At 42.2% G+C, this 24,076-nt stretch overlaps 1 protein-coding gene across 3 annotated transcripts in view; it reads right to left on the reverse strand.

Annotated features, from left to right (window-relative positions):
* SEC63 (SEC63 homolog, protein translocation regulator) overlaps positions 1-17,866 on the reverse strand; it is an 84,212-nt gene extending 66,346 nt beyond the window's left edge. Inside the window, exons 1-2 of one of the 3 annotated variants that reach the window (XM_063813338.1) lie at positions 17,421-17,866; positions 15,498-15,639 (exon numbers count right to left, since the gene is read on the reverse strand). Coding sequence is in view for 1 of the 3 variants with exons in the window: in XM_001148185.7 (XP_001148185.1) it covers positions 17,421-17,544 (124 nt within the window). In the remaining 2 variants the exon portion in view is untranslated. Of the gene's footprint in view, positions 1-15,497; positions 15,640-16,756; positions 16,902-17,420 lie in introns of those variants that run through there. The other 2 variants (XM_063813339.1, XM_001148185.7) reach the window with 2 other exon arrangements.
* Positions 17,867-24,076: the final 6,210 nt, after the last annotated feature.

The raw sequence follows: 24,076 nt of genomic DNA on the forward strand, positions 1-24,076 counted from the left end.
GATCACTTGAGCTCAGGGGTGCAAGTCTAGCCTGGGCAACACAGGGAGACCTTGTCCCTACAAAAACTTTAAAAATTACCTGGGAGTGGTGGTACACGCCTACAGTCCCAGGTATTCAGGAGGCTGAGGCAGGAGGATCACCGGAGCCCAGCAGTTCGAGGCTGTAGTGAGCCATGATCACATCACTGCAGTTCAGCCTGGCAATGGCATGAGACGGTGTCTCAAAGAAAAAAAAAACAACTAAAACTTATTTTTGAAAACAAAAAGTACACTTCTGCCAGTATGGCTCAATCTTTTCCAAAACAGCTTTACCTAAAGCTGCAAATTAGCTTATTCGATGTATAGAAAACATATACCATGTAACCTAATTGGCAAAGGCAGTTTTCATTATTAAACTAACCAACCAAATTGAACTATCAAAAAAAGGCTCATGCCTGTAATCCCAGCACTTTGGGAGGCCGAGGCAGACGGATCGCGTGAGGTCAGGAGTTCAAGACCAGCCTGGCCAACATGGCAAAACCCCATCTCTACTAAAAATACAAAAATTAGACAGGTGTGGGTGGTGAGCACCTGTTACTGGGGATGCTGAAGCAGGAGAACCTAGGAGGCAGAGGCTGCAGTGAGCCAAGATCACGCCACTGCACTCCAGCCCGGGTGAAAGTACGAGATTGTCTCAAAAACTAAAAAATAGTTAAAAATAAAAATAATTAAAAAAAAAAATTTTTAATAACAATCTTTCCTTTAACCGTGGTTTGTTTGCCAGAATGTTTCAGAATATAAAAGGCATGAAAATAACTTGGAAGTGAAAAATTGGGAAACACTGCTCTAGACAACCAAAAATAAAAGTCATCCAGTAATCTTAATCATTATGCTCTTAACTTGAATCTGAATAGTTAGCCATATGTCTCATTCCCAAGGCCAGTTCAGAACTATTTGGATTTGGAATATAGGCTTCATAAGATTACATATTGTTCACCATCACCACCACCCAGGATACACAATCACAGATTACCTAAATCAGAAGGGTTACAGAAACGTGGGTCCTACTTACACCTATCCACTACACATACTCTGGCAATGGAGGAGGGAACCTAGAAGGCAACTGAAAATGTTCTTGAACTAAAAAAAAAACAAACAAACACTGGATCACAGCAGAACCACCCCTCTACCACCAAAGTTCACAATTCTCAGGAATGCCTGAACAATCTAAGTGCAAACCAATACAAACCAAGTAGTTCAAATAAATCAAGAGCTTTGTCTTCCTTAAGCAGGTACTTGACAGCAGCATACAATTATATCATATACTATCTCTTTTTCTTTTCCTTTTATGGTACTGAAATAAGTACTACAGAGCAGGGCTTTTCAACATCAGCACTACTGACATTTTGGACTATACAATTCTTATAATTCAATGTTTCTGTGCATTTTAGGATGTTTAGCAGCATCGTGATCTCTACCCACTAGATGCCAGGAACAGCTCCCCAGTGGAGACCAAAAAAAATCTTCAGAAATTCACAAATGTCCTCTGGGACACAAAATTGCCCCTGATTTAAAGTGCGCGCACACATACACACACACACACAGGCACACACACACAGCTACAGACGGTACATGAAAAGCAAGTTAAACGATATGACCTACATATCAGGAACACAGGGAAAAGAAAGATAGGAAAGGTTGGCAGAATAAATGGATGAAAACACAACAATTGTCTTTTCCCATTCCCTTAAAAGTATTCTTTAAAAAAAAAAAAAAAGACTCGCTGCAGTATCTTTGAGTACTTACCTGGGCGGAGGGGAGGGAAGAAGGGAGAGGAGGACCTGGGAAGCTTCATTATTAATTTACTAACCACCCTGTTAGCTCTGTCCTCCTATTTTTCTTTTAATCTTAATCTTATAGTGATAATCCATAGCCTAAGTAAAAGGTTAACCAAAAGCAGGTAAAACAAAGAGAAAGTGGAAGAGAAACTCAAGTACTAGGAAAGTAAATAAATGCTAGCTAAGAAGGAGAGGCAACTTAACACACAAGGATGTATGTCCCACCAGAACTTTAAACACCACATACCCCAAAGTAATAACAATTCATTGAGCTGAAAGGGCCTCTGGAGATAAGTGCAGTGTGTCTTGCTCAAGATCGCAATGCTAGCCAGAGATTGTTTTAATAAGATTTTGGGTGTTAATACAAATTCATAAAGAAAATTTGAGCCTGGGCAACATAGCAAGACCTCATCACTACAAAAAAAATTAAAAATTAGCCGGGTGTGGTGGCACACACACCCATAGTCCAGCTACCCACACACACCCATAGTCCAGCTACCCACACACACCCATAGTCCAGCTACATAGTCCTACTACTTAGAAGCTTCCTCAAGAAGGCAGAGGAATCAGCTCCTTGAGCCCAGGAGATCCAGGCTGCAATGAGCCATGACTGTGCCACTATCCACAGCCTTGGGAAACAGAGTGAGACCGTGTCTCAAAAAAAAAAAAAAGGAAGAAGGAAAAAGAAAGAAAATTTGGCATACAGTGGAAGAAAAAAATCCACCAATCCAACACCCAGATAGTAATCATTAATACCATTGTAGTATGTTTCCTTTTTAGTTCTATTTAGGAAAATATCTGGAAAAGGTAAAGGAGACAGGAGAGTTGGCGAGGTTGAACGTACTCCCTCAGAAGAGAAACAGCTCTGTGAAGAAGGAAGCTCCAGCAACTGACTTCCCAAGGAATGAGCTTCACTCAATTAGAGGGCTGCCCTACTGCTTCAATCCGGGCCCTTTTGCAGTGTTGACGATACCTGGTGCTTATCTCCACTGCAGCAGCTGCCCAAGTGAGCTTCTCAAAGAGAAAAACGGGACACATAAAAGCCCACTTAAGGATAGCATTTCTATGATGTATCAGTGTACAAATTGAAAGAGACAAAAATAAAAAGCTGAAGTGTGTGTTAAGGTCGCATTAGCAGTAATTTTTAATTTTTAAAATTTCTAAACATTTCCCCGTGTTTAGATCATTATAAACATCACTTAATGACTACTAATAACCAAATGAATAAAGATACCACAATATACCTACCATTCTATAATTAGATATATAAAATGTTTCTAATTTCTTGGTATTGTGGATCTCTTTGGTCCTGTAAGTATTCAGAACACTCTATCCTTAGAACACAGCCCCAGAAGTATAATTACTAGGTTTAAGAGCTTTAACACTTTTATAACTCCTTTCTAAAAAAGCCAGTAGGACTATACATCCTTTTCAGCAGTTTCCCCGTTGGCACCACCATTCTTCAGCAGCCAGTATTAAAGCCGATTTGATTCCTCTGTACTGAAGTTCAAGGGCAGAGACTGTATCTTACCCACAGTGTTCACCCCTCCTCTTTCCAGTTCCCTGGAATAGAGGAGGCACTATATAAATATTTCTTGAGAATGATGAACTCCTTTATTTAACAAATATTTGGTGAATATCCACTACGTACCCGGACTTTTCTGGACACTGAGGATATAGAAAAAAAACAAAACAAAAAACCCTGCTCTCAAAGACCATAGCAATAAACAAAGTAAATTATATAGTACAGTTAACCCTTGAACAACGTTGGGGTTAGGGGCCCTGTCCCCACCCCCTGTGCAGTCACAAATCTGCATATAACTTTTGGCTCCCCCAAAACTTAACTACTAATAGCCTACTGTTGACTGGAAGCCTTATGGATAACATAAACAGTTGATTAACACATATTTTGTGTATGTATTATATACTGCATGCTTACAATAAAGCTAGAAAAAAGACAATGTTAAGAAAATCATAAGGAAGAGAAAATACATTTACAGTACTGTTATTAATACCTTAAGTTTATGTCATCTGTTTACAAGTTGCAGACCTCAATCTACAGTATATATCAAGCAATTCAACTTTTTCTGGTATTATCATGACCTTTTTCTTCTTCGGAGCACTTAGAGCATCACTAGTGGCACTCTGTATGAGTCCCATGGTGTTGCAAGGTTTATGGTATCACACTAAATACAAAGAAAAATACAAGAGAACCTCAAGAGATCACTTTCTATGGTGATATGGAATTTACTGAAGAGACAAACTGCTCACGCAGAGATGATTAGCGTCACACAATGTTTTAAGCAGACACTTGCAACACTTGAGCTCACTGCAATAGCAAAGAAGATGGCTATAAAATTATTACAGTAGTATACACTAGTTAACTTTACACAGTTATGATTTAATACTACATTTCTCTCAACTGCAAATGGCTCCATGTCCTGTCTATAGTGTTTGTGTGAATAAGTTTTGATAAATTTTACCTTTTACAATAGATATGTGTTTCTTTTATGGTAGCAAATGATAAAGCTGACTAGTATCTACATACATTTTATGCATTTATAACATACCTTTTTCTTAATTTCTTTTTGATATTTCTAGGCTACAGTTCTTCTGCAAAACATTTTCAAACTGTTACAAGTCTTCAAAAAGTTTTCCAATATATTTACTGAAAAAAATCCACGTATAAGTGGACCTACATAGTTCAAAGCCATGTTGTTGAAGGGTTCTTTTGAGAGAAAATTAGTAAGGTAGGGGTAAGAAACACTACAATTTAAAATAGGAAGCTCAGGGAAGATGGCATCTGAGCAAAGACAACAGAGATGAGGGAAGAGGTAATGTGACTATCTAGAGGAAAAGTATTCCAGGCAAAGGGAGCAGCAACAGTAAAGGACTGAAAGAGTGTGTTTCACTGTGTTCAAAAGTGCAGTGAAGCAGGTATGGCTGGAATGGAAACAGCAAAGTGATCAAAGAGACCACGAAGGACTTTACAGGATACTCGCTAAGACTTGAGCTTCTAGTCAGATTGAGACAGATCCCTGAAGAGTTCTGAGCAGAACTGTATGAGCTGACTTCTGTTATAAAGGATCCTTGCTAATATTTTGAGAAAAGACTACACTCAGCCAGGGTAGAAACAGACTAGTTAGGAAGCTAATGATAATCTAGGCAATAAACCAGGACAGTGGTGTTGGTGGAGTGATGAGAAATGGTCGGACACGATGTATTTCAAAGGTAGAGCCAAAAGAACATACTAGTAGTCTGAAAGTGGAGTATGAGAAAGAGATGAATCAAGAGTAACTTCTAATCCAGTCCACCAGAGCTTAAAGGTAAAAATGTAAATAAAAAATAAAGAATGACTCCCAAGACTTCTTTCCTGAACAGCTGAAAAGACAGTTGTGATTAACTGAGATAAAGGTTATGGGTCAAGAAGGTTGGAGGGGAGGGGAAGAAAGTAATCCTGTCAATTTTGTGCATATTCATAGAAAGATCTCTATTAGATATCCAAGTGGAAATGTGGGTTAAGCACTTATACACACAAGTCTGGAGTCTGAGGAAAGAAGTTCAGACTGGGCTAGGTGCAGCGGCTCATGCCTGTAATCCCAGCACTTTGGGAGGCCGAGGTGGGCACATCACTTGAGGTCAGGAGTTCAAGACTAGCCTGGCCAACACGATGAAACCCGTCTGTACTAAAAATACAAAAATTAGCTGCAGGTGGTGGTGTATGCCTGTAATCCCAAGTACTCAGGAGGCTGAGGCAGGAGAATCACTTAAACCCGGGAAGTGGCGGTTGCAGTGAGCCGAGATCACACCACTGCATTCCAACCTAGATCAGAGTAAAACTCTTGTCTCCAAAATAAAAATAAAAATAAAGAAGTCTAGCCTGGAAATAGAAATTTCGGAGTCTGTGCATTTGTCTAATCCTAAGCCTGTCACCCCACCTGGGTTACAAATTCTACCAAAATAAGACTATGTTTATACTGCATTCATCATTGTATCATCTGCTGTACCTGTACGGTCAAACAGTGAACGCTTAATCAGTAACTACTAAAACTAAACAAAAATCTAAAGCAAAAAAAGAGTTGGAATCTACACGAGAAAACTCCTACTGACATAAACAGAATTCCAAAATGTAAAGAATATCTTTCTTTTCTTTTTTTTTTTTTTTGTTTTGAGACAGAGTCTCACTCTGTCGCCCAGGCTGGAGTGCAATGGTGCGATCTTGGCTCACTGCAACCTCCACCTCCCGGGTTCAAGCGATTCTCCTGCCTCAGCCTCCCGAGCAGCTGGGACTAAAGGTGCACACCACTATGCCCAGCTAATTTTTGTATTTTTAGTAGAGAGGGGGCTCACCATGTTGGCCAGGATGGTCTCGATCTCTTGACCTCATGATCCACCCCCCCTTGGCCTCCCAAAGGGCTGGGATTACAGGCGTGAGCCACCGTGCCCGGCCAAGAACATCTTTTTAAAAGAATGAACAGCATTGCCTTTCAAAGAAACAATGTGATGGTGAAATAGTGTAACAACATTTGTCATCAATAAAGTCTGGTAATAATAGGAAAACATTTTTAAAAGGAAGTCTAAGCAATTTATGAATACATTTGTAATCACCTTCTTTATGTCTGAATAAAAAGTATGATTAAGGGAACAGGCATCTAAGAAAAGAAAATAAGCCTATCTTTATCAGGTCCTCCCAAGATCAAGCAGATATGCAACGAGATGTTTAAATAAAAGCAATTTTACATAATGCAGGCGGTTTTTTCCTGTTGTTTGTTTGTTTGTTTATTTATTTATTTATTTTTTGAGACGGAGTCTTACTCTGTCGCCCAGGCTGGAGTGCAGTGGTGCGATCTCAGCTCACTGTAACCTCTGCCTCCCAGGTTCAAGCCATTCTCCTGCCTCAGCCTCCCGAGTAGCTGGGACTACAAGCGTGTACCACCATGCCCAGCTAATTTTTGTATTTTTAGTAAAGACAGGGTTTCACCATATTGGCCAGGCTGGTCTCGAACTCCTGACCTCATGATCCGCCTACCTTGGCCTCCCAAAGTGCTGGGATTACAGGCATAAGCCACCGCACCTGACCTATTTTTTATTTTTTTAGACAAGAGTCTCACTCTGTCGCCCGGGCCAGAGTGTAGTGGCACAATCTCTGCTCACTGCATCCTCCACCTCCCGGGTTCAAGCAATTCTCCTGTCTCAGCCTCTCGAGTAGCTGGGATTACAGGTATTTTTAGTAGAGACGGAGTTTCACCATGTTGGCCAGGCTGGTCTCAAACTCCTTACCTCAAACAATCTGCCCGCCTTCAGCCTCCCAAAGTGCTGGGATTACAGGTGTGAGCTACCACACCCAGCCAACATAATGCAGTTATTAATCTAATGTTTGTCACCACATTTATAAAACCTTCATGTTGTCTTGTAATTCCTACTGCCAAGTTCCCAACTGCTTTCCTCTGTATAGGACTTAAGTGTGTATATGCTGCATGTCTGATACACCCCTCTGTCAGGATAGAACAAAGAAGGAATAACTTTTTAAAACAGTTTGAAGTTTTATCAGATCGCTAATATTCCTTCAAGAGCTAAAGCCTGAGAAAACTGTAAGCTCTACACATTGGGAGGCTGAGGCGGGCGGATCATCTGAGGTCAGGAGTTCAAGACCAGCCTGGCCAACATGGAAAAACCCCGTCTCTACTAAAAATACAAAAATTAGCCAGGTGTGGTGGTGGGCTCCTGTAATCTCAGCTACTCAGGAGGCTGAGGCAGGAGAATCACTTGAACCCAGGAGGCAGAGGTTGCAGTGAGCTGAGATCATGCCACTGCACTCCAGCCTGGGCAACAGGGCAAGACTCTGTCTCAAAACAAACATCAACCATAAGCTCTAAATATGAACATTAAGACATATCCCTTTGAATACAAAGCTGATACAAGCTAGTTTTTTCTAATGTTAAAAAACACAGCCTTGGTGACATGGTGAAACCCTATCTCTACAAAAATTATAAAAACTAGCTGGGTATGATGGCGCACCTGTAGTCCCAGCTACTTGGAGGCCGTGGTGGGAGGATCACTTGAGCCTGGGAGGCAGAGGTTGCAGTGAGCCAAGATTGTGCTACTGCACTCCAGCCTGGGTGACAGACTGAGACCCTGTCTCAAAAACAAAACAAAACAAAAAACAAAAACACTCACTATCGGACAAGAAGTTATTGTCAAAAAAAGGACAAAAAAACCAAACCACTCAACAGGAGACTGAGATAACCCATCCTACTGTAATTACAACTCTATAGAGAGTGACGGTGTGCACGTGTAGTTCTAGCTACTCGGGAGGCTGAGGCAGGAGGATGGCTCAGCCCAGGAGATTGAGGTTGCAGTGGAGCAGTGATGGTGCCACTGCACTCCAACCTGGGTAACAACATGAGATCCAGTCTCAAAAAAAAATTCATCCCCATTCTTTTCCCTGCACTTAAATCCCCAAACTGATCATTGGGCCAATCACCAAAAGCTTTCAAGAGGACAAGAAATAAGTAATCCTGGAAATGAGTGAAAATTCAAAATCTGCACTCCACTCTCATTCTCTCCTCAGTACTTATATTCAATAAACAGTCCAAGCTTTCTCAGAATTCTCTTTCTAATCTGACCACCTGTCACTGGAAAGAGCCTCTGAAATGGACACCCCCTCCATCTAGTTTCCCACCCAGCCATCACCAACCTCCCCCTCCACCCACCAAACCATTCTCCACACAATATTCCACAAAAGCCAAACTGACCATGTTTTATTACCATACTTTAAAACCTCCATTGTTTACCAAATAACTTACAGGATAAAGTATAACCCTCTTAAAATACCTGAGTTGGTCGTAAGTGCCAATCACATTCAAATCTTTACCATTTACTAAACACCTCCATGCTTTTGCATATACTTTCCCCTACATATGGAATGCCCTTCTCCCACTTACCTTTTAAGACCTATCTCGTGTCACCTCCTCTGCATGAAACACTTCCCCAAATCCCAAAATATAATTATTTACTCCTTCCTATGTGCTCCCAAAGCACCTTCCACTAGCCATTTTAACACATATCGTAATGTGTTATATTTACTTAATTACAGGAGGCAGCAGAGAGTAGTGGCTAACAAGAGATGCTCTGGCATAAGACAGAGTTGAGTCCAACAAACAATCTTCCACCTGGTAGCTGTATGACTTTAGGAAAGTTGGTAACCTCCTCTAGGACGCAGTTTTCTCATGAATAAAATGAGATAATACATGAATCTAGCTCAAAGTGCTACCGTGAGTGCATTCCGCACTACCCACCTTCAGGCTAGCTAGCACTCACTCACTGAACAGCAACAGAGCTGAGTCTAGATGTAACTCTGGAGTCTACTGAAGGCTTGCAACTTTCCGGGAAAGGCTTGGAGGGTAAATTACGAAGGCTGTTGGTCAATTTTAGTTCCTTGGTTTGTACCTCCATGTTGGGGCTCAGTGATACCCAAAATATGGCATTTTGACATGCTGAATGAAGAAGCCTCAAGGTCTCTCTGACTTTCCTCCCTGCCCTCCTGATGCCCCCCACCATATCCCAAAGCCTTCATCTGCCTAAGATCCAGACCCACCAAAACGAACAACTGCTTTTCTTCTCCTCCTGTAGGACCAAGAAGGTAACCACACCTAAACAGACCCTTCACAAGATAATGTACAAGTTAATCTCTGTTCTCTGATCCATTATCCCTAGCAATCCTATCAACAGAATTCCTCTTCTTCCCCCTTCCCATAACCTGTTTCACCAGGATGGTATATAAGCTTCTGAACCACATTGGGATGTGGGGAATCACTCTGTGGTTCGCCCCATGTACACATTAAATACATGTGTATGTCTTTCCTCCAATTAATCCACCTTGTCTGAGTTGATTTTTCAGCAAATCTTCAGAGGGCGAAAGGGAAGTTTCCCTTGGCCCCTACATCCACACTTTGTTTTCTAAACAATAAACTAATGCATTTAAAAGAATTATTAGTTTATGCTTTGGGGCACACAATGTATAAAGATGTAATTAGGGGAAATCAAATACTGAAAGAGGTGGGAAAGGAGCTATAAAGGAGCAGAGTTTTTATATGTCAAAGTTAAACTGGTATAAATTGAAATTACAATATTTAGGATGTTTAATGTAATCCCCATGGTAACCACACAAAAAGTAACTACAGAATATACTCAAAAGAAAATGAGATGTGAGCAGTGGCTCACACATGTAATCCCAGCACTTTGAGAGTCCGAGACATAGATCACTTGGGCCCAGGAGTTTGAGACAAGCTTGAGCAACATGGCAAAACCCAGTCTCTATTTAAAAATAAAATAAAATAAAAATAAGAAAATGCAAAGAAATGTAAACATTTCACTACCAAAAAAAATCAGCTAAACAAAAAAATAGTAATGCAGGAAATAAGGAACAAAAGGATATATGCCTATAGAAAACAAATAGCAAAATGACAGAGGTCCTTCTTTTTACTTTTTGTGTGTGACAGGGTCTCCTTCTGTCATCCAGGTTGGAGTGCAGTGACATGATCATAGCTCACTGCAGCCTCGATCTCCTGGGCTCAAGTGATCCTCCTGCTTCAGCCTCCTGAGTAGCTAGGACTAAAGGTGCGTGCCACCATGCCTGGCTAATATTTTTTTTTTTATTGTTTGTAGGAACACGGTCTCATTATGTTGCCCAGGCTGGTTCAAACTCCTGGACTCAAGTGTTCCTCCCACCTCAGCTTCCCAAAGTGCTGGGATTACAGGAATGAAACACTGCACCTGGCCCTCCTTCCTTAACAGTAATTACTTTAAATGTAAATGGTTAAATGTTCCAATCAAAAGACTGGCAGAATGGATTAAAAGCACCTGATCCAACTACGTCCATCTACAAGAGACTCACTTTAGATCCAAAGACACAAACAGATTGAAGGTGAAAGGATGGAAAAAATATTCCATGCGAACAGTAACCAAAAGATAGCAGGGTGGTGACTATAAGACAAAACAGACTTTAAAACAAAAAAGATTACAAGAGATAAAAGACATTACATATTAGTAAGAGGTTCAATACAGCAAGAAGATATAACATTTATAAACATTTACGTATCTAATGATCATCAAAATGTACAATGCAAAAACCAACAGAACTGAAGAGAGAAACAGACAGTGCTACAATAATAGTTTCAGACTTCAATACACCCTCCATCCCCAAAAATGGATAGAACAACCAAAAAGAAGATAAGGAAATAGAGGACTTAACACAAACCAACTAGATCTAACAGACATATACAACGCTCACTACCCTACAGCAGCAGCACATACATTGTTCAGAAGTGCCATGGGACGTTTTGCAGGATAGACTATATGTTAAGCCACAAGATATTTTATTTTGAAAGACAGATATCATACAAAGTATCTTCTCTGACCGTAACAGATGAGTATGACCAATAAAGATGAGTATACTGAGATACACAGAAGTTAAATCAGTAACCAATACAGATGAGTATACTGAAACACACGGAAGTTAAATAACTTGCCTAAAATTACAGTAGGCTGCAGAGCCACGTTTCAAAACCAGGCATTTTGAAAAAGTAAGGTTAAGTAAGTTTTGAAAAGGGAAGATCAAGCCCCAAAAGTAAGATCAAGGAGTCAACAAAAACTTTTTTTAAATGATACATTTTATCTCAATTCAAAAGGAATTCTTTCCATAACCTACGGAAAGAATAAAGGCATGCTTTTGATTATTTGAAATTCTAATAATTACAAGCAATCAGTTATTTTCTCTTGTCAGATAATACTCTTGTCAAATATATCAATGAAAGCCTAATGATATAAAATGTTTAAAGTGATAACTCTTCTATTGTAAATCAAAAAAGCAGTAAACAAAATTATGCACTTACAAATAATGGTTGGATTGAAATTCCACATAAACATTAAGAACACTTCTCATTTTAAAAGCACTAGGAAAGACAAACATTAACAATTACCAAGAAAGCACAAAGTGGGCAGTACATACAAAAGGTCACAGCACAGTATTGTTGGCAATACCAAAGATGGGTAGTGTTAAGGTAATTATGTGCAATTATTTCAAAATGTTAAGGATATCCAAATTACATAAGGCTGCAATCATAGCACAATGATAAATACTCTGGAAGCCATTAATAGACAACTATGATAAACTGATTGTAAACTTGTATCATTAAAGTTGTTTGACAAAAATATCTGGCTTTTAACTCCCAGAACTTTACGTTACTGTACTGTAAGTGCTTCTTAGCTATGTAAAACAAAAAGGCTAACACATTAGTTTTTTGGATTTTGTTGTTGTTGTTAGCAAAGAGCACATAGCAAAACAAATATACTACCTCCCAAAATGGCAACTACAGCAAAAGACCATTACTAAGGAAGCTCTCCTCCAAGCAGCACTTCTCAAACATAGCTACAATTTAGAATCATATAGGGATCTTTAAAAAATACCAGTACATAACACCCACTCCAGACCAAATAAATCAGAGTATCTGGGGATGGGTACAAGTGTTTTAAAAAGTTCCCGAAGTGGGCCGGGCGCGGTGGCTCAAGCATGTAATCCCAGCACTTTGGGAGGCCGAGGCGGGCGGATCATGAGGTCAGGAGATCAAGACCATCCTGGCTAACACGGTGAAACCCCGTCTCTACTAAAAATACAAAAAATTAGCCAGGCGTGGTGGTGGGCGCCTGTGGTCCCAGCTACTCGGGAGGCTGAGGCAGGAGAATGGTGTGAACCCAGGAGGCAAGACCTTGCAGTGAGCTGAGACCGCGCCACTCCACTCCAGCCTGGGTGACAGAGCGAGACTCCATCTCAAAAAAAAAAAAAAAAAAGTTCCCGAAGTGATTCTAATGTGTAGCCAGGGTTAAGAATCACTATGCCAAGGAAATCTAAGCCCTCCGTGTTATCATTGCATACAGAGCTTTTGTCCTTAATTGTCTGAAGAAATATTCATTTTATTCAGCCAATTTGCAAACCAAGAGAGTAAAACAAATAACTACTAAAAGGGGTATTAATTATAAGTACGCTTAGCTAAACATGTTAGGCAGAAATCAAGGCAAAAGTATTCCATTAATAATGTTTTAGATAACAGGTACATTCAATTAACATGTCAAATATGCCAATAAACGAACTATTTCCATTTTTCAAACTGCAGACTTTACAAGCTGTGAAATGGTGCTATGCTTTCTGGTGTATTCAAGAGCCCACTAATTCCAAAACAGCCATGCTGAAACGACTGTCAACCTTAAAAATTGAAAGTCCCAAATGTGTTGCAGAAAACACACACAAAAAAACCTCAATAAAGATTAGTTAAACTGGGCCGGGCACAGTGGCTCACAGCTGTAATCCCAGCACTTTGGGAGGCCGAGGTGGGCAGATCCCTTGAGGTCAGGAGTTGGAAACCAGCCTGGCCAACATGGTGAAACTCTGTCTCTACTAAAAATACAAAAATTAGCCGGGCATAGTGGCAGGCACCTGTAATACCAGCTACTTGGGAGGCCGAGGTGGGAGAACTGCTTGAATCTGGGAGGTGGAAGTTGCAGTGAGCCAAGATCTTGCTATTGCACTGGAGCCTGGGCAACAGAGCGAGACTTCATGCCAAAACAAACAAACAAAAAATTACTTAAACTGAACTTTAAGGTTGTGTAACTGCCAGAGCAAACCTTTTCATGCTTTCATGCACATGCTATCTCTGAAAATACTGTCAGAAGTCTGAAATTCAAACGCATGCCTACATTTTTGTATTTGGCTACTTAACTGTTTCACAGGAAAACTAAATAAACTAAGCCTCAAAAGCAAGTATTAAAATATGCTGCTGTGGCCAGGGCACAGTGGCTCACGCCTGTAATCCCAGCACTTTGGGACGCCGAGGCAGGTGGATCAATTGAGGTCAGAAGTTCGAGACCAGCCTGGCCAACATGGTGAAACCCCATCTCTACTAAAAATACAAAAATAAGCCAGGCATGGTGGCTCGCGCCAGTTTTCCTAGCTACTCAGGAGGCTGAGGCACGAGAATCGTTTGAACACGGGAAGCAGAGGTTGCAGTGAGCCGAGATCACGCCACTGCACTTCAGCCTGGGTGACAGAGCAAGGCTCCATCTCAAAAAATAAAAATACTTATATATGCTGTTGTGTTTCCCCAAAACTGTACTACAGGGGTCCTCATCTTTTACTTAAAATCCTTAAGAACAAATGTGCTTCAGAATTTTTCAGATTTTAGAAAGGTAACACAGCGTTTATACTCAAACAGACCCTATAGGGTCTAAAGTGCACCAATAACCAAACAAATTAATATTCCAAAACAGAACATAACTATTTCTTAAGTGAGATAAAGATTATTCAGTAGCCTCCTGTCAGTACAAGTCGGCAAATTATTTTGCAGCAAACTTCTGAAAAAAGTTCCTTATTCAGAGCTTTGAATGAGGCAGTAATTCAAGATTTCTCTTTCATATTCAAGATACTGCAACTGGGCTGCATAAAAAAAGTCACTATGATGAAAACATCCTTTTAATACAACTGTAATTCCACAGAAACAACTCAAGTTATTAGGGTAAATCCAAGAAAAAAGTCCAAGTGGTGCCCAACAATTTTCATAATGATTAGAATAGCATTTAAGTATTCACCTTAATTTTCATAACACAATTTTGAGCAAGAGCAAACAAATACATCAAAATATGCATATGGACTAAGGCAAGCCTGAAGCAGAGAGCCAGATGTAAAACGGGCAAACTGACACCCATAATAGTTCACCTAACTTTCTATCTAGCAGTATGGAAACCACACAGGGCTCTGAAGCTAAGCGACCAATGTTCTAATCCCAGCTCAACCATACAGGAAAATTACTTACATGCTCTACCCCCAGTTTCTTTACCTGTAAATGGAGATAATAATAGAACCTACCTCACTGCATTGCTGGAGTGTGGTGGCACGATCTCGGCTCATTGCAACCTCCAGCTCCCGGGTTCAAGCAATTCTCCCTGCCTCAGCCTCCCGGGTAGCTGGAATTACAGGCGTCCGCCACCACTCCCAGCTAACTTTTTGTATTTTTGTAGAGACGGGGTTTCACCATGTTGGCCAGGCTGGTCTTGAACTCCTGACTTTAGGTGATCCGCCCGCCTGGGCCTCCCAAAGTGAGCCACGGCAGGTGTGAGCCACCGTGCCCGGCCAACCTCACTGCATTTTTAAGAAGATTAAATAAAGTAAAAGTTGAAGTCCATGATTTACAAATAGTATTAATTCCCTCCACCTAAACTATCACCACTTTTTCAAAGACACTTACATGCTGAAGGGGGTCAAGTATGACTTGTTGGCAGGGCCTGGTGGCTCATGCCTGTAGTCCCAGCACTTTGGGAGCCCAAGGAGGGCAGATCACTTGGTGTCAGGAGTTGGAGACCAGCCTGGTCAACATGGTGAAACCCCATCTTTACTAAAAACACGAAAATAAGCCAGGCATGGTGGTGCACGCCTGTAATCCCAGCTACTGGGGAAGCTGTGGCAGAACTGCTTGAACCCAGCAGGTGGAGGCTGCAATGAGTCAAGATCAAGCCACTGCACTCCATCCTGGGCAACAGAGTGAGACTCTCTCTCAAAAAAATAAATAAATAAATAAATAAATAGTATGATTCTTCTATGAAATCACGTGAATTTTATAATACGAAACTCACCATGAAAATATGACTTTCAAATTTCAAAAATCCATCCTGACACAGTGGCTCAAGTCTGTAAGCCCAGCTACTCGGGGGGCTGAAGCGGGAGGATGACTTGAAGCAAGTTCAAGACCAGCCTGGGTAAATGAGACTCTCCCCGCTTTAAAAAGAAAAAAAGAAAAACTTTAAAAATCCCATGTAGATTAAAAAATGATGGCTAATTTCTGAAATCAGGGCAGTTTCTCAAAACACTTTTTTTTATATCTTTGTTCTGCCTGATCAAAACACATTCTGGCCAAACCCACCGACTACTCTCCCAATACCTTTTTGTTGTCTACACTACCAATTGCACACATAATGGCTGTTAGGTGAAAATAAACTACTGAAAAGTGGACCCTTTTAACTTGAAATACAACAACCACAAGAATGGCCTAGGTTTGCAGATAAGAAAAGCCATTACAGCATTAAGACTTCACTTATACACAACCACTGCCCAAAGAACCTACCCAATTTTTTTTTCCTTTTTCAACATCGAGGAAGAACCTACACAATTTAAATGCACTTAGGAAATAAGGCACAACAGTCCAAGATCCAAATTTCATAAACTACCCATTGAGTAAAAAAAGTATGAAGACTAGTAACTTTGGACAGATTTTTGCATCTAATGGATTTTTAAACTTATTGTCAAATGTACAAAATGATGCAATCCTTTGTTACTATTTATCCTAAATTTATTTTAGTTCTATTCCAAGTCAAGAATGTTAGTTTCCTGCAGATCACATGGGGCGGGGGGGGGGGAAAGAATGTTACAGGACACTGAATCCATCTGAAAGTATAGCAAGTTCTGAGCTGATTCAAGGCTTCACTGTTAACAACTTCCCCAAGTAGAGTATATAACCTGGACAACCTAGACCTCCAGCACACCCAATTGAAGAGAAGATATTTAAGCAAGTTAGCACAGCTCTTGTGCAATAGAAAGCTTTCCCTAAGTTGTTAATACTCAAAACCCACTCCTTACTGTTAACACTACCATAAATAACCCATTAGGCCCTCGCAGTTACATCAGCTTTAAGAATACCATCTGCCATATGTCCTAGTAGAGTGCAACAAATGGATGCAAACATTACCCAAACATCAAGTGAAATATGAAAAGAATCTGTTATTCTGTGTTTAATTCGATGTGGTTTAATGTGAAAAGACTTAGAACCAAAAGTAAATCGACCCACTACCTCAAAATTCCCTACAAGATTAATTAAACGAGACTTAATCCTTCATACTTGCACTTTTTCCGTCACAAACAGGAAACTCCGAAGAAAAGGAAATAGAAAAAAGCCTATTTTTGCTAAGAGGAATAACGGCATTGCTTCCAACCCCCACAGTGAGTGAACAAATGAAAAAGCAACGGGAGGAAGTGACGGGGGTAGGCGGTGGAAAGCTCAATTGGAGTCCTAAGCATGCCACCCGGCTCAGAGATGCCCTAAAACATCTGTTAAGAGCAGCTGCAACAGGGAAACCGGAGTCGGGGGATGAGGGCCGCGAACTGGACGGACTGAGAGTTGTGCCCGCACGTTCAGTCTCTTCTTGGCCAACTCTTTGCTCACCTCCCAAGTCCCCATCCCGCTTCCTCCATAAAGAAAAATCCCCAATAAAAGCAAAGGCAGAGAAGACAAAGAGGCAGGAGGAGGCTGCAAGGAGCGTCCACAACAATGGAGAAGATGGAGCGAGCGAAACTCCTGAGGACAATGAAGGGAGGTGGAGAAGCGCCGAGGGAAACGCTGCTGACCCGGGCCCCGCCAGTGGCGGACGCTGGACACAGGCCGGGCCGCACCGTCCCTGTCACCCCGGACGCCGCGGGCTGGGGCCGGGCAAGCGGGCGCCGCAGGGCCTGGGGGCGCTGGCGGGGCCTGCGCGGGTTCGCGGGCAAAGGCCGGCGGGACTCACCGGCATTCTGATCTCGGGGCCAGAGGTAGTATGTCGCCGGGATCACGATGAGCCCCACGAAGGAGGTGAGGAAGTAGAAGAAGGTGTTCCCACTGTCATCGTACTGGAACTGCTGCCCGGCCATGGCACCCCCTCCTCCGCCTCGCTCTTCTCACCGCCGCCGCCACGACCACGCTCTGCACTCCCGCTCCCAACGCCCCGGCCCGAGTGGCGTAGCTTGGACGCTGCCGCCGCCGCCTCTCCTCCCCGCCCCCACGCCACTCTCACGGACACGCCGCCGCCACCTCTGCCGCTGCCGCCGCCGTCGCCAGCTCTCGCGAGAGGAGATAGTTCCCGCCCCGCTCAGTTTTCCCTCCCGCTGCATGTCCCCAGCGCGCTCGCTAAGGGAGACGTGGCGAGCGCAACGGTGGAACTCGGCGAGGTCTCGCCCTTAGCCCCGCCCTAACGTCAAAGCCCGCCCCCAACCCCTCCCCTAGGGTCCCGCCCCTAACCGCTCCGCCTTCCTCCACCGCTCAGTTTCCCAGTGCCCCACGCCGGATTCCGGGCGTCGGCGTACAGGATCCCAGAGAAGGCTTCCCGCCGGAGCAGCCGTCGCGGGCGGTTCACCTGGCTGCGCAGGGGTCCCAGATATTCAGAGAAGAGCTGAGGCTCAGCCTGTCCTGCCCTCTCGATTAATTGCCCTGGTTGATCACGTTTCCTTGGGTTCTGGATCTGCTCCTCCAGCCCCCATATTTTGGAAACAAGTGTCATTTAGAATAGGGGGTGGGAGGCCGGGCACAGTGGCTCACGCCTGTAATCCCAGCACCTTGAGAGGCCGAGGCGGACGGATCATGAGATCAGGAGTTCGAGACCAGCCTGACCAACATGGTGAAACCCACTCTGTACTAAAAATACAAAAATTAGCCGGACGTGGTGGCGCGCGCCTCCATCTCAAAAAAAAAAAAAAAAAAAAAAATGGGGGGATGGGGAGGTGTGGGTTGCAGTTGTGTTTTCAAAGCAATGTTTACTATCTGGCCGGGCGCAGTGGCTCATGCCTGTAATCCCAGTACTTTGGGAGACCGGGTGGATCATGAGGTCAGGAGTTCCAGACCAGCCTAACCAACATGGTGAAACCGCGTCTCTACTAAAAATACAAAAACTAGCCGGGTGTGGTGGCACGCGCCTGTAATCCCAGCTACTCAGGAGGCTGAGGCAGGAGAATCGCTTGAACCCGGGAGGCGGAGGTTGCAGTGAGACCGGATCGCTCTCCACTGGGCGACAGATTTGAATCTACGCTGTGCCCATCTTGCAGATGAAGATTTCCCCAAGCCGTTACAGATGGTTCCCTACCCATTCCAGAGCTGCTAATTATAACCACCAGCTTCAGGCGGTAGGCTGAGACCTTTATTGTTTTGTGTCATTTAGTCATCAGTAAACCCCATGGAATAAAGCAAAGTATGTCTGCTCTACAAATGAGAAAATTGAGGCCCAGAGAGACTGCCCAAGGTCCCTCACAGTAAGAGAATGTCTGAGGATTCAAACCCATATCATTTTGACGCCACAAAGCCAATGTGCCCTTGACCCTCCATCGCCCAGGACCTTAAAATTTCCTGACGGTGACTGGCATTCTCCCCGCGGGTTGTGAACAGGAAACTGCATTTCAGGGATGGACGGTGGCGGGAGCAGTCGCTCTCGGGAGCCTCTCCCTCCCCTGGCTGTGGGACCCTAGAGGCTGGTGTCTGCTGAGCTGGAAACTGGACTTCTGCCCAGATCTTTGAACGACCCCACGGTCCAGCGGCAGCTGTGGCTGGGGTCTATCCCAGAGTCCATTGCCCCTCTCTGGATTAAAAGGATAGCCCACCTGGTTGCAGAGATTGAAAGGACTAATTGTGAAAATGCTTTTCAAAGGAGAAAGTGTAATATGCAAATACCAAATATTACACTATATTTCAAGGACTCATTTTAATACTTTATACTCTGTTAACTAAATGCATTATAATATTCCTTCCATTGTTGGAGGAAAAATCTGGTTGCTCATTGTCTTTTATTTCATGTCTTCAAAACTAGTATCTATCTTAATCAGTAATGCTTTCCTTCATAATAGATTGTGTTCATATGTATTCTCTCTTCCCTTCAAATTTCCTATCTACTCACTTTGAAAGGAAATTTCTGAAATTCATTTCTATGCATTTCCCTCCTCACTTTTTTTCTGCACAAAGTTCAAAACTATATTATAGGTGAAAAAATAAAACCAAGAAATGAAGGGAAGGTTGAACTATGAAATCAACATAGCATTGTGATCTCCCAACGCTGATATACCCAGAGTGAACAATTTGCCTTGCTACAGAAAATTAGTCACAGACTTGTTGCAGCTTAAGTGAGCAGGATCATGAAGTTCCTTTTGTTTGTTGAATATGTTATTAAGTCTTCCTGGGTTTTAATAATGTTGAACTGTTTTTTTATTACTCCTATTATGTTTTGCTCGGCATTTGTTTGAAGATAATACATCAGTTTTGTAACCTTGTAGCAATATAAGTTATTGATGATAAATACTCCCCTTCTTTCTTTCTGCAGGAATAATATTTTCACTGCAGCTTTGGGGTCGCCTAAAAGTGGCTTGAACCAAATTGAAATAGCAATTTGAAAAAACCCCAGATCAATCTAAAATGTTATTTTTTTAACCAAAGCATGTTCAAGATTTGAAAATGTATCCTCTATTTTCAAAAGTATACATATAATTTATCCTAGAACTTAATATTACTGAACACAGATAACCTCAGACCACCCAAATATTCTCCAAAGCAAATCTTAATCATACCTTTAATTAATTTAATCGCAATTTCTGATTCACTTTTTTTTTTTTTTTTTAGACAGGGTCTCATTCTGTTGCCCAGGCTGCAGTGCAGTGATGCATTCTTGGCTCACTGCGGCCTCTGCCTCCAGGTTCAAGTGATTCTCATGTCTCAGCCTCCCGAGTAGCTGGGACTACAGGCGTGCACCACCACACCCGGCTAAGTTTTGCATTTTTAGTAGAGATAGGGTTTCACCAAGTTGGCCAGGCTGGTCTCAAACTCCTGACCTCAGGTGATCCGCCCACCTCAGCCTCCCAAAGTGCTGGGATTACAGGCATTAGCCACCATGCCCAGCAGATATTTTTAACCTAATAAAATTGTTTCAAGAAATTATTTTAGTGAGATATTTAATAAAAGTAAATTAATATGGCTGGGCGCCATGGATCACATTGAAGACCAACCTGGCCAACATGGTGAAACCCTATCTCCACTAAAAATACAAAAATTAGCCGGGCATGGTAGTGGTGCCTGTAAGCCTAGCTACTCGGGAGGCTGAGGCAGGAGAATCACTTGAACCCAGGAGGCAGAGGTTGCAATGAGCCGAGATCACGCCACTGCACTCTAACCTGGCCAACACAGCAAGACTCCATCTCAAAAAAAAAAAAAATATGGAAGAAGCAAAGCTACAGACAAAACTTGTCTTTAGTCTAACAGCATATATTAAAAGGCATTTAGGCCTGTAATTCCAGGACTTTGGGAAGCCAAGGCAGGCAGATCACCTGAGGCCAGGAGTAAAAGACCAGCCTGACCAACATGGTGAAACCCGGTCTCTACTAAAAATACAAAAATTAGCTGGGTGTGGTGGCAGGCGCCTGTAATCCCAGCTACTCAGAAGGCTGAGACAGGAGAATCACTTGAACCCAGGAGGTGAAGGTTGCAGTGAGCTAAGATCGTGCCATTGCACTCCAGCCTGGGTGACACAGCAAGACCACGTCTCAAAAAAAAAAAAAAAAAAAAAAAAAAAGGCATTGGGCATTTTAGTATTTATGTCTGTAATTGAATATTTTAATCAATTTTGTTTTAATTGCTAGATAGACATTTTCCCTGTAGAAAGCCTGACTATTTTGGGGTTCCTTTTCATACTTTGCTTTTTCCTTAGAGTGAATCTTTCCTTCTTTGTAAGTCATCCTTTTTTTTTTAGACAGAGTATCCCTCTGTAGCCCAGGCTGGAGTGCAGTGGCGCAATCTTGGCTCACTGCAACCTCGCCTCCCCGGTTCAAGCAATTCTTCTGCCTCAGCCTCCCAAGTAGCTGGGACTACAAGCATGCACCACCACACATGGCTAATTTTTTTTTTTTTTTTTTTTTGAGACGGAGTTTTGCTCTTGTTGCTCAGGCTGGAGTGCAATGGCACGATCTTGGCTCACTGCAACCTCCACCTCCCGGGTTCAAGCAATTCTCCTGCCTCAGCCTCCCAAGTTGCTGGGATTACAGGTGCCTGCTACCACGCCCAGCTAGTTTTTTTGTATTTTTAGTAGAGAAAGGGTTTCACCATGCTGGCCAGGCTGGTCTCGAACTCCTGACCTCAAGTGATCCATCCGCCTCAGCCTCCCAAAGTGCTTGGATTACAGGCACGAGCCATCACTCCTAGCCAGTCATCCTTATACTACATTTTTGACTTAAATTTATACATACCAAAGTATATTTCTGTAGCCATAATCAACATTATTTAATTATCTACTTGTGGAGTTAGCTGCAAAGAAACTGGAAGGAACCAAATTATGATTAAATAAGGGCACACAGTTACTTCCAGTCTTCTTCCCTTTCCCCCATGCTACAGTAGAACATAACCTTTACTGCCAAAGCCTAGAAAATTATCTTTAATGTTAAACCCGAGTTTTAATGTTATCTTTAATGTTATACCAGAGATTTTTTTCATTAAGAGGCTAAATCTCTTCTGATACAAAGTAACCAATCCTGCTTATGACAACAGTAACATCAACAAAGTAATGTTTGTACAACACTTATGATTTACAAAAATCTTCCAAAACATTATTCCAATTGAAATTTCAAATCATGACCCTATGTTGGAACTTTGACTAGGTAAAAGGTATTAAATCATTGCAATCCTTTTATTTCCTGACCCACTAAGGCCCTTCAGACCCAACAAAACCACAATCTCCTATCTGGAGAGAATGTAAAGAGAGGTATGAGTTGGAAAAACAGCAAAACTAGTTTAAGGTCAACCATGAAAACAATCCTAAAAGAGGAATTGAGGGCTGTGGTTTTCCTTTGGTATTGGAAGCAGGTTTGTATTTTGACTTCTTTCTTTTTATGAGTATGTTGGACTTGTTAATTTTGTGGGTTTTTTGTTTGTTTTGTTTGTTGTTTGTTGTGGGGTTTTTTGGTAGAGTGCCTCGCTGTGTTGCCCACGCTGGTCTTGAATTCTTGTACTCAAGCCATCCTCCTGCCTTGGCCTCCCAATTTGCTGGGATTGCAGGCACAAGCACTGTACCCAACCTATTGTTCTTTTTCTATCCCTGCTTTTGTGATTATAAAGCTGAGAATTTTTTGCACTAAAGCCAGTTGTCAGAGATACATCAACAAACTCAGGTCATTCCTTTATGAATTAATTGTATACATTACCAGTTGCTATAGTTTGAATGTGTCCCCTCCAAAATTCAGGTGTTGAAACTTAATTGCCAGTGTCATAGTATTCAAAGGTGGGGCCTTTAAGAGATGATTAGGCCATGAGGCTCCTCTCTCATAAATGGGATTAAGGTCCTTATAAAAGAAACTTCATGAAGTGTTAGTGTTTGAGTGTCTTGCCCTTCTCCTCCTGCCATGAAGATACAGCAGTCCTCCCTTCTGGAAGATGCAGCAACAAGGCACCATCTTGAAAACAGAGTCCATGCCCATCACTAGACACTGAACCTGCCAGTGCCTTGATCTTGGACTTCCCAGCCTCCAGAACTGTGAGAAATACATTTTGGTTCTTTATAAATTATTCGGTGTCCAGTATTTTGGTATAGCAGCACAGACAGACTAAGACGCCTACATATGTAAAGTGCTTTAATGAAAAAATAATGATTGACACTACACGTTATGCCATAAAATAGCACTTACTGAAATTTCCCACCCAGATCAAAATATAACTTGGGAGAGTGGTCATAAATAAATAGAAGAATTCACTCTGGGAAATTTCAAAGGTATATATTTGAGTAAGAAGAAAGAAAACTCTCAGGATTAAAACAAGCTTCAGGGAAGATATCAATTATCTTGTGACAATCATTTTGTTGAAAAACAAATACTGTGGGTCTTAAAGCTTATAAAATTAGAAGTCTCTGGCCTGGTGCGATGGCTCAGGCCTGTAATCCCAGCACTTTGGGAGGCCGAGGCGGGTGGATCACGAGGTCAGGAGATCGAGACCATCCTGGCTAACACGGTGAAACCCCGTCTCTACTAAAAATACAAAAAAAATTAGCCGGGCGTGGTGGCGGGCACCTATAGTCACAGCTACTCAGGAGGCCGAGGCAGGAGAATGGTGTGAACCCGGGACGCAGAACTTGCAGTGAGCTGAGATAGCACCACTGCAGTCTGGCCTGCACCAAAGCACGAGACTCCATCTCAAAAAAAAAAAAAAAAAAAGCCACTTCATAGTCAGAGCAGTGGCATGAGCAGTGGCATGGACTGCTTGACTGACTATACTTATGGTTATTTCTTGATTATATGCTAAACAAAGTGTGGCTTATTCAGAGTTTTTTGGGATTGGGGTGGGGAGTTCCTAGAACTGAAGGTTCCTCCCCTTTTTCGACCATATAGGGTAACGTCCCGACATTGCCATTTCATTTGTAAATGGTCATGGCACAGGTGGGAGTGTCTTAGC

Source organism: Pan troglodytes, chromosome 5 (assembly GCF_028858775.2).
Source record: "Pan troglodytes isolate AG18354 chromosome 5, NHGRI_mPanTro3-v2.0_pri, whole genome shotgun sequence".
NCBI classification, from domain to species: Eukaryota; Metazoa; Chordata; class Mammalia; order Primates; family Hominidae; genus Pan; species Pan troglodytes.